Here is a 12,427-nt window from a genome sequence, read left to right as displayed (position 1 = left end):
TGGGGAGGAGAACTAAGGGAGCTGGGTATGGTGGATGTTTGTTTGTTTATGTGATTTTGATTTGGTAGGTTATTATGGTTTTAGATGCGTTTTATTAGTTCCGTTTTGATTAAGAATACGCCTAAGGCCTTGAAGTTTTCTAGTTTATTTTGTGGGTTTAGTATTGATTCTAGAGTGAGAGCCTTGTTTAGATTGAGGGTGGTTTGTAATGCGGTTCGATGTGTTAGGTAGTGTGTGCAGTGGATGAGTGCGTGTTCTGGGGTTTCTGGTTGTTTGCAGTGTGGGCAGTTACCTGTAGTGTATTTTTGTTAGGTGGTTATTTAGGTTGGTGTGTCCTGTTTGGAGTTTAGTGATTACTCTGTCGATTTTTTTTGATGGATGGAGAATTTTTGGTTTGGTTAGTGGTTTTCTGAGCACTCTTTTGATTTGGCTATTTGAGTTTAGATATAGGTTATGCCATTTTTTTGTGATTTTTTATTTGTTTACACTTTTAATTTCTGATTTTGAGATGGGTAAGTTTAAGATTATTTCTGGGATTTTGAGGGATAGTTTAGCTGCTTTATCGGCGTTTTCATTACCGTATATTCCTACGTGGGCGGGTATCCACAAGAAGGTTATTTGTTTGCCTGCCTTAGTTAGGTCGTTGGAGCTTTTAAGTATTTGATTAATTAATTTAGGTCGGTTTTTGGTATTTTTGTTTTGGAGGGCTCGAGTCCACTTAAGGAGTCAGTAAGTATTAGGATTTTTTGGTGGTTTTTGAATTCTTGATTGTGGAGGGCTGAGGCCATGCCCATTAGTTCTGCCGTGAATATTGATTGGTTATTTGGGAGTCGGAAGGATTGTGTGGTTTTAGTTGGTCATGTGGTATGGACTCCGAAACCCGTGTGTTTGGAGGTCGGATCTGAGGATCTGTCCGTGTAAATGTGACACCAATTTGGCCAATGTTTGTGTACGTATGCTAGTGTGGTAGTTTTAGCAATGTTTGGGTCGGTTTGTTCATTTATTTATTAGCTAGTGTTGTGTCTATTTCGGGTATTTTATGTTTAGGGGTGAAGATATTTGATTGTTTGCAGTTTTGTTTAAGATTTTTAATTTGGTGTTCATTTATGTAGTTTGTTATTCTTTGGGATATTGGGGTAAGTAAGGTGTGTTTACGAGCTAGAGCTTTGTTTTTAGGGCTGATGTTTTGGTTTATTAAGTTTTGGATGAGAGGGTTTGATTGGGACGCGGCCCAGAAATTTAAGCTTAGCTGTTCCCTGCGTAGACTTAGTGGCATTTCTCCTGTTAAGGCCTGAAGTGAGGTGTAGGAGGTGCCATGTTGGGTGCGTGTAATTAGTTTAAGAGCCTGATATTGTATTGAGTCAAGTTTTATTAGGATGACGGACATTGTACAGAATATATATAGCAGGTGGATGATTAACAGTAGAGGATTAAGAGTTACACCAATTGCATACATATGTGGGATACCATGAGTAAGTAATGACACGAAAGGATAATACTGTCACAACATGATGGACAGAGAGCAAATAGGTGGAAGCCAACGGGACATGAAGTTAATTAAACAGGATATGTTTGCATAGGTGTAGTGATTATTGCTTAATGAGTTCATAGTAGGCGGATTGGATGCTTGACAACTGTATCAGGATCTATACCGAAACGTTGCATTTACAGCATTAAAGAAGTGGTTATCCATAAACTGTGTCTCCTTTGTTCGCCCCCAAAACCCTCTTGGCATTTTTTTCCAAATCTCAAAATGTCCAAAATTCTATATAAGCAACCACTAAAACACCCCTACTGGATTTCCAAACAACTTTTTCTCCTTTTCGGAAACACATTAAATGGCCTGGCCGGGCCCGTGTGCGAAATACGCTGCAGTCGGAAAGCGCACGTAAAATCTCCAATATAAGTAAGTAAGTAAGTAAGTCATCCGTCAACTTCTGAGTAATGCCTGTCAAACAATTCATCACCAGGTACTCAACTGTACAAGGTCGGTGATCTTATTGCCGGAACATATTGACGTGCTTTCATACAGGTGTGCCACCGAAGGGTCAGGATACGCTCACCATTTCATCAAAACCTGGTATCATCACCATTTGAAAGTGATCCATAATTCTATAACGTTAACGCCAGAGAATATATTTTTGGATTCAATGAGGGTAAAAGATAATGCAGCAATGGACATTACATGAATGGGCTACTAGTGATCAGTGGTGGCATCAGGTGTTCGCGGGTAAACATGTCCTCTCCAACTGAAAGCTCCCGCCACTCACACAGTCTGCATAAAAAAATAAGTGTTTGTTTGTTGCCTGATGCCGCACAGCAGTACTCCTGCCAGGCGAGGGCGATTAATAAATATTTTATGTTCTTTTTGCAAACGTGTGTGGGGCTTTACTATCTAGGTCCAATCATGCACATACATATGATACAGGCAGAGTCGTACAAAGTTCTCAAAGACTGCTTTTGGGATTATGAAAAGGATCTTGTCGCTTTGTTCCAGGTGATAAACCAAAACTTTTTTTATGTAACGAAAGTACGCGGTCAATACTCATGCCTACCCTTTTATTTTGCCAGACATCGCGAAGCCGTCTCGGGTACAGGAACATATATCACAAGGCAGTCAACAAACTACCTGGAGCGACGCATATGCAAAAGGGCGAGGTACATTGAAAGTCCTATATCTCAGCAACATTAACCACAAAGGATCAACAATGGAAGATTAAGTGTACACGGTGCAGGAGAATATAGATTATTTTGAGCGGATAAGAGGTGAACGTCATAATGGCGACATTGAAGGTTTCGCTATGGAACATGCAGAAAGTGCGTCCGTTTTTAGGAATCTGATTGCGGGAGAGAAGGGCATCTGGTTCTGGCAGGTCTGGAACCGATGGTGTTGCTCAGCCTGCCGACAGTTATCCTGAAATGATGGAGAAAAGGGTCAGGGATGAACTGGTCTCAGTTGATGATGATTCTGCCGATGCCGATGGAGCACACAATAAAGCTGTACCTGGCGGAGATGAAAGCTTGGATGAAGTTGACAAATTGGAACACTGTCAAACTTTGTCAATGATGTACACACCAGAAGCGCCACAGGCGGAAATAACAGCGTGGATAAAGAGGACAACTTGCAAGACGTGACAAACGTGGTCAATGATGAACACACCACAGGCGCCACAGTCGGAGATGATGAAGAGGACAACATGCAACACGTGACAAACGTTGTCAATGATGAACACACCACACATGCCGCAGGCGGAGATGACAGCGTGGATAAAGAGAACAACATGCAACACGTGACAAACGTTGTGAATGATGTACATACCAAAGGCGCCACAGTCGGAGATGATGAAGAGGACAACATGCAACACGTGACAAACGTTGTCAATGATGTACACACCACAGGCGCCACAGGCGGAGATGATGAAGAGGACAACATGCAACAAGTGACAAACGTTGTCAATGATGTACGCACCACACATGCCGCAGGCGGAGATGACAGCGTGGATAAAGAGGACAGCATGAAGCAGGTCACGGGTATTTCATCCGATGAAGATATTGCTTCTTCTGATGTTGGGGAAGAGCACATTTCAGGCATCACTGGGGGAGATGTTGACAACGCGACTGTAGTTGGCATGGTAAAAGGCGGAATGCGCAACAAACAGACCTTGATTGATAGCGACATCACAGGCGACAGAGGCCAGACTGACGGAGATGACACAGATGCAGATGACAAACCGAAGGAAGTCACTGGAGTTGCAGGTGGTACTGTCAAGGATGGTACTGTTGTTGGGGAAGTACACGGAGGCATGGAAAATGAACAAACAATCGAAAATTGTAAAATCTCCGCTGATGGTGGCTTCCGTGGAAGCCTTCAGTTCCTCGACCTGACCATCAGACAGAGAGACGATGCCAGAGAACAGCAAGATGGCGCTGTGCAGATCATCAAAGACTGCATCATTGATCTCCGAAAACCAGATGACCCCACAGACAAAGGTAAACATGCATACTGAATCTATGAAGACGTTTTAGGGTTCTATATACATACATCTCTAAACATTTGATTTGCTTGCACTGTGAATAATGTGCCTGACACTCAGAGAAATATGTAATTGAAAAAATCCACATAGAATCCATTAAATATATCAATATGGCTGGTGTATGTTAATATATTTTTAATCTGTAAATGTCGTATATATTGTATTATCAACAAACTGCTGATGATTCTATGACATAAACCAAACAAGACTAGGACTACAGCTCCCTGATTGACTAACCTTCCACAAACCAAACAAGACTAGGACTACAGTTCCCTGATTGACTGGGGCGGTCGGGTAGCCTAGTGGTTAAAGCGTTCGCTCGTCACGCCGAAGACCCGGGTTCGATTCCCGAAATGGGTACAATTTGTGATGCCCATTTCTGGTGTCCCCCGCCGTGATATTGCTGGAATATTGCTAAAAGCGGTGTGAAACCATACTCACTCACTCACTCACTCACTCCCTGATTGACTGACCTTCCATAAACCAAACAAGACTAGGACTACAGTCCCCTGATTGACTAAAAGTAGTAAAATCGTTATACCTCGGATCGTTTGCTCAAAGAATTGCACAAAGTGTACAGTCACAACCGTTACCCCGTGGAAGGATCTTTAACTTGACAACCAGAGAGTGAACCATTTTGAACATTGACGCAACTCATAGAATTGCAGCCTCTTAGACGGACTGGTCGCCAGTGCTCTTCGTTTACTATGGAATTGCCATTACGATTTCTGTCTTCTTTATTGAATATAAATATGTTCTTGACCAACGTAAACAAGGTCTTTTGGCTGACATGGTAATATAAATTACCAGTGGATGAGAATCCACCAGTCAAGATTATCCAACGGGACAGATTCCATATGGGATAAGGAGTTCGAAAAGGATCACTTCTCGTGGAATAGGTTTGGCATTGTCATAAACTTCAGATAGACTCCGTATGCATGATCTATCTAATTGGGTCTCCCAGCGATGTGAGTTTGTTTGTGGTTTACTTCAGACAAAGTCGAGATCACGCTAAATCATATGAAACAAGGCAGAAAACTCGGATCTGAGTCCATGAGAAAAATAGCCCTTATCAAAATCGATAATTTACAGTGTAAACTAAACTCTAACGTGAAAGTATATGACACTATTGGAAACACCACCAATGTTTAATGAACATAAAATATCATGTAACTGGTTACATTTTTATTTGCATGCATTTTTCAATCAATCCATGCAATGTGATATTGTTCTCTCAACATATTTTATACATACATTTATTAATGGTGTATTTGAATCATTCACTGCTATGTAAATAAGCAGCAAAAACAGTGGAGATAGTTAAATGTAGGTTTTAGACAATGTCAGATATGACATAAACAATGTCGTTATGTCCTTGCACTAACGCTGGTTGCTGGTTTGTTGCTTAACCTGGCACTGAGCAATATTCCAGCTATATGACGGCGGTCTGTGAAAAATCGAGCCTGGACCAGAGAATCCTGTGATTGACATTGCACTTATGTAATTGTTTTCTATGTGTGCTATACATTATAGTAAGGTAAACGTGGGCTCTCTCGTGTAAATAAACAAAACCCTTTCCAAACTCAGAAGACATCTCCGCTAAAAGCAGAGTCGATTGTACGGTTCCGCCCATCCAATAAGCATGTGTTTATGAATCATTATCAAATCGTGAAGATACCAGGTGTTCGCAAAAAGGTGAAAGCGCCCTGCCTCCTCGGGGGCTCCTGTCAAAAACACACGCATCGGCAAGTCAACTGTGCACATGGAATAGGGAACATAGGGAATAGCATTTGACATGCCTGTCGCCTATTACCATAACCCTATCACCATCTGTCTGTTGTAGCTGCATACAGAGGGTATCCCAGTCCAGTCGTCGTCAATCCCCCCATGGCTGCTGGTGGGGTGGTGGTAGCTTCAGCTGCCCCGAGATTGGTGTTTGTAAACCCTAATCCTCAACCCGCCAGGAGAGGGAATGGTAAATACTGATGTCAATGTGTACCGATACGTACCCTTGGACCACTCAGTAACAACGCGGACGGGTAAGTATTGATGCCAGTGTATACATATATGGGTCTAGTTACCTTTGGAACACTCAGTAACAACGCGGACGGGTAAGTATTGGTGCCAGTGTATACAGATATGTGTTTTAGTTACCTTGGGAACAGTCAGTAACAACGCGGACGGGTAAGTATTGATGCCAGTGTATACAGATATGTGTTCTAGTTGCCTTTGGAACACTCGGTAACAACGGGGACCGGTAAGTATTGATGCCAGTGTATACAGATATGTGTTCTAGTTACCTTTGGAACACTCGGTAACAACGGGGACTGGTAAGTACACTCAGTTCTAGTATTTGTCGAACACTCAGTTTTAAAGATTATTGAAACCAGATTGCATAAAACTGTCATGTTTCATCTTGGAAATATAGCTATCCAAAGTGCAGCATTATCATCAACAGCTTGTCAACATTTCTTTCTGTAGGGTGATATAGGATAGCCTAGGATTGCAAGATGCCTTTACTTTCACACACCACTTTGCTTTATTTAAGGCCTTATGGAGAACATACAACAATTTGTTAGTGGACTGAAGAACAAGAAATAAATAGACGAAGCAGTGCCACAAACGACAACCCAAGGTTACAGACAGGATTTCCCACTGTTCTAACGTATTCTAAAGCTATTTGTCTTAACATAACGCTATAGTATATAAGCATGTATGATCTATATTATGTTGTCTTAACATAACGCTATAGTATATAAGCATGTATGATCTATATTATGTTGTCTTAACATAACGCTATAGTATATAGGCATGTATGATCTATATTATGTTGTCTTAACATAACGCTATAGTATATAAGCATGTATGATCCACATTATGTTGTCTTAACATAACGCTACAGCATATAAGCATGTATGATCTATATTATGTTGTCTTAACATAACGCTATAGTATATAAGCATGTATGATCTATATTATGTTGTCTTAACATAACGCTATAGTATATAAGCATGTATGATCTACATTATGTTGTCTTAACATAACGCTATAGTATATAAGCATGTATGATCTCTATTATGTTGTCTTAACATAACGCTACAGTATATAAGCATGTATGATCCACATTATGGTGTCTTAACATAACGCTATAGTATATAAGCATGTATGATCTATATTATGTTGTCTTAACATAACGCTATAGTATATAAGCATGTATGATCTCTATTATGTTGTCTTAACATAACGCTACAGTATATAAGCATGTATGATCCACATTATGGTGTCTTAACATAACGCTATAGTATATAAGCATGTATGATCTATATTATGTTGTCTTAACATAACGCTATAGTATATAAGCATGTATGATCTATATTATGTTGTCTTAACATAACGCTATAGTATATAAGCATGTATGATCCACATTATGTTGTCTTAACATAACGCTATAGTATATAAGCATGTATGATCTACATTATGTTGTCTTAACATAACGCTATAGTATATAAGCATGTATGATCTATATTATGTTGTCTTAACATAACGCTATAGCATATAAGCATGTATGATCCACATTATGTTGTCTTAACATAACGCTATAGTATATAAGCATGTATGATCTACATGATGTTGTCTTAACATAACGCTATAGCATATAAGCATGTATGATCCACATTATGTTGTCTTAACATAACGCTATAGTATATAAGCATGTATGATCCACATTATGTTGTCTTAACATAACGCTATAGCATATAACCATGTATGATCTATATTATGTTGTCTTAACATAACGCTATAGTATATAAGCATGTATGATCCACATTATGTTGTCTTAACATAACGCTATAGTATATAAGCATGTATGATCTATATTATGTTGTCTTAACATAACGCTATAGTATATAAGCATGTATGATCCACATTATGTTGTCTTAACATAACGCTATAGTATATAAGCATGTATGATCTACATTATGTTGTCTTAACATAACGCTATAGTATATAAGCATGTATGATCTATATTATGTTGTCTTAACATAACGCTATAGCATATAAGCATGTATGATCCACATTATGTTGTCTTAACATAACGCTATAGTATATAAGCATGTATGATCTACATTATGTTGTCTTAACATAACGCTATAGCATATAAGCATGTATGATCCACATTATGTTGTCTTAACATAACGCTATAGTATATAAGCATGTATGATCCACATTATGTTGTCTTAACATAACGCTATAGTATATAAGCATGTATGATCTATATTATGTTGTCTTAACATAACGCTATAGTATATAAGCATGTATGATCTACATTATGTTGTCTTAACATAACGCTATAGTATATAAGCATGTATGATCTACATTATGTTGTCTTAACATAACGCTATAGTATATAAGCATGTATGATCCACATTATGTTGTCTTAACATAACGCTATAGTATATAAGCATGTATGATCCACATTATGTTGTCTTAACATAACACTATAGTATATAAGCATGTATGATCTATATTATGTTGTCTTAACATAACGCTATAGTATATAAGCATGTATGATCTACATTATGTTGTCTTAACATAACGCTATAGGATATAAGCATGTATGATCTATATTATGTTGTCTTAACATAACGCTATAGTATATAAGCATGTATGATCTACATTATGTTGTCTTAACATAACGCTATAGCATATAAGCATGTATGATCCACATTATGTTGTCTTAACATAACGCTATAGTATATAAGCATGTATGATCCACATTATGTTGTCTTAACATAACGCTATAGTATATAAGCATGTATGATCTATATTATGTTGTCTTAACATAACGCTATAGGATATAAGCATGTATGATCTATATTATGGTGTCTTAACATAACGCTATAGTATATAAGCATGTATGATCTATATTATGTTGTCTTAACATAACGCTATAGTATATAAGCATGTATGATCCACATTATGTTGTCTTAACATAACGCTATAGTATATAAGCATGTATGATGTATATTATGTTGTCTTAACATAACGCTATAGTATATAAGCATGTATGATCCACATTATGTTGTCTTAACATAACCCTATAGTATATAAGCATGTATGATCTATATTATGTTGTCTTAACATAACGCTATAGTATATAAGCATGTATGATCTATATTATGTTGTCTTAACATAACGCTATAGTATATAAGCATGTATGATCTATATTATGTTGTCTTAACATAACGCTATAGTATATAAGCATGTATGATCCACATTATGTTGTCTTAACATAACGCTATAGTATATAAGCATGTATGATGTATATTATGTTGTCTTAACATAACGCTATAGTATATAAGCATGTATGATCCACATTATGTTGTCTTAACATAACGCTATAGTATATAAGCATGTATGATCCACATTATGTTGTCTTAACATAACGCTATAGTATATAAGCATGTATGATCTATATTATGTTGTCTTAACATAACGCTATAGTATATAAGCATGTATGATCTACATTATGTTGTCTTAACATAACGCTATAGTATATAAGCATGTATGATCCACATTATGTTGTCTTAACATAACGCTATAGTATATAAGCATGTATGATCTATATTATGTTGTCTTAACATAACGCTGTAGTATATAAGCATGTATGATCCACATTATGTTGTCTTAACATAACGCTATAGTATATAAGCATGTATGATCTATATTATGTTGTCTTAACATAACGCTATAGTATATAAGCATGTATGATCCACATTATGTTGTCTTAACATAACGCTATAGTATATAAGCATGTATGATCTACATTATGTTGTCTTAACATAACGCTATAGTATATAAGCATGTATGATCCACATTATGTTGTCTTAACATAACGCTATAGCATATAAGCATGTATGATCTATATTATGTTGTCTTAACATAACGCTATAGCATATAAGTATGTATGATCTATATTATGTTGTCTTAACATAACGCTATAGTATATAAGCATGTATGATCTATATTATGTTGTCTTAACATAACGCTATAGCATATAAGCATGTATGATCCACATTATGTTGTCTTAACATTACGCTATAGCATATAAGCATGTATGATCTACATTATGTTGTCTTAACATAACGCTATAGCATATAAGCATGTATGATCTATATTATGTTGTCTTAACATAACGCTATAGTATATAAGCATGTATGATCTATATTATGTTGTCTTAACATAACGCTATAGTATATAAGCATGTATGATCCACATTATGTTGTCTTAACATAACGCTATAGTATATAAGCATGTATGATCTACATTCTGTTGTCTTAACATAACGCTATAGTATATAAGCATGTATGATCTATATTATGTTGTCTTAACATAACGCTATAGTATATAAGCATGTATGATCCACATTATGTTGTCTTAACATAACGCTATAGTATATAAGCATGTATGATCCACATTATGTTGTCTTAACATAACGCTATAGTATATAAGCATGTATCATCTATATTATGTTGTCTTAACATAACGCTATAGCATATAAGCATGTATGATCCACATTATGTTGTCTTAACATAACGCTATAGCATATAAGCATGTTTGATCCACATTATGTTGTCTTAACATAACGCTATAGCATATAAGCATGTTTGATCCACATTATGTTGTCTTAACATAACGCTATAGCATATAAGCATGTTTGATCCACATTATGTTGTCTTAACATAACGCTATAGTATATAAGCATGTATGATCTATATTATGTTGTCTTAACATAACGCTATAGCATATAAGCATGTTTGATCCACATTATGTTGTCTTAACATAACGCTATAGCATATAAGCATGTTTGATCCACATTATGTTGTCTTAACATAACGCTATAGTATATAAGCATGTTTGATCCACATTATGTTGTCTTAACATAACGCTATAGCATATAAGCATGTTTGATCCACATAATGTTGTCTTAACATAACGCTATAGCATATAAGCATGTAGCATCTATATTATGTTGTTTTAACATAACGCTACAGCATATAAGCATGTATGATCTATATTACGTTAACATGCATTATGGGCTGGAGGCCTCATTACTGTATAAATATGTCTGTCTGTCTGTCTGGTTGGCAATGGTCAGTATCAGATACAAAACTACACTGGTGATGGCGAAAAGCCTGTGTAAATGACATATTCCCCCACAAGCTTCCATGATGGGCCAGGAAGAACATCAGCAATGCAAATGGGTTCCGAAGTGATGGAAATGCGTGAGTAATACGTAGATACGCTCGTGTCCCCTGATACACAACCTACTAGTCTATGACCGTCCTCGGTATTCAGGATCCGAAGTTTACACACCACACCAGCATTTAAATATAATACTTCCCGGACGACTGATGACTGATCAAACATAATGCAATGAGCGTCTACCTAAACTCCGAATCTCAACAGAAACAATTCTACAGTTCAACAATGAAATACACTGTCATATAACAGAATATATACCTTGAATGTCTTGTCTTGTCATAGTCTTGTCTGCTAATTCATTTTAAGCCACATTATTTAAGATGCATGCTACAAATATTGCACTATATTAACACACACGATCATGACCATGGATGCTGGGCTTGTTTCTCAACCTCTTTCATTATACGCCCATACCTTATAATATGCTCTGCTTCTAACACAAGACTGAAACTCAAACCTTAATCAGATATCTTAATACGATTTAGCGCCAAGCCTCACGAAACCTGTTGTAAGCGAATCAGTAAACAGGAGACGGCTGAAGTATGAAAGCCCTAGTTCTTTTATTATTTATTTGTCAGTCCAGTTTTAAACTAGTTGGCTTAAAGCGAATGGGTTAGATTCCAGACTTTATGCGCTGGCGATTAGGTCCCTAACTCTGTGTGTGGGTTCGAGTCCCTTATATTTAAAAATATTTGATATGAAATAGTCCCAATTTTGCTCTATGGTTCAGAAGTCTGGGGTCAACACCAGAATGATGAAATGGAAACTATACATGCATTGGCATGCAAGCGTTTTCTAGGTGTCAAATCGTCAACACCCAACAACATGGTTCGAGGTGAATGTGGGCGTTATCCATTATATTTTTATGCATACAAAAGAGTTATTGGTTATTGGATAAGGTTATTGAGTATGTCCGATTGTCGATTTCCAAAGAAATGTTATTATATGATTGCTTCAGACAGAAAGTAATGGTAAAATTAATTGGGTCTCAAAATGTAAATCTTTATTGTTCGGTTTGGGTTTTGGCTCTGTATGGGAAAACCAGTGTATAAGCCATCCTCATTCGTTTTTGACAGAATGTATGTCGCGTCTGAAATGTAGTTATGAACAGGATGGGCATAGTCTTCTGG

The 12,427-nt window shown here is 37.0% G+C and overlaps 1 protein-coding gene across 1 annotated transcript; it reads left to right on the top strand.

Moving 5' to 3' along the window:
• The first annotated feature begins 1,944 nt into the window (after positions 1–1,944).
• LOC139461341 (uncharacterized) lies at positions 1,945–4,007 on the top strand. Its single transcript, XM_071242957.1, has 3 exons — positions 1,945–1,970; positions 3,080–3,408; positions 3,484–4,007. The coding sequence occupies exons 1-3, from the start codon at positions 1,945–1,947 to the stop codon at positions 4,005–4,007; spliced, it is 879 nt and encodes a 292-aa protein (XP_071099058.1).
• The last annotated feature ends 8,420 nt before the right edge of the window (positions 4,008–12,427 follow it).

Source organism: Haliotis cracherodii, unplaced genomic scaffold, assembly GCF_022045235.1.
Source record: "Haliotis cracherodii isolate W230 unplaced genomic scaffold, xgHalCrac1.p SCAF_14, whole genome shotgun sequence".
NCBI classification, from domain to species: Eukaryota; Metazoa; Mollusca; class Gastropoda; order Lepetellida; family Haliotidae; genus Haliotis; species Haliotis cracherodii.
This window is presented reverse-complemented; position numbering and strand designations above follow the sequence as displayed.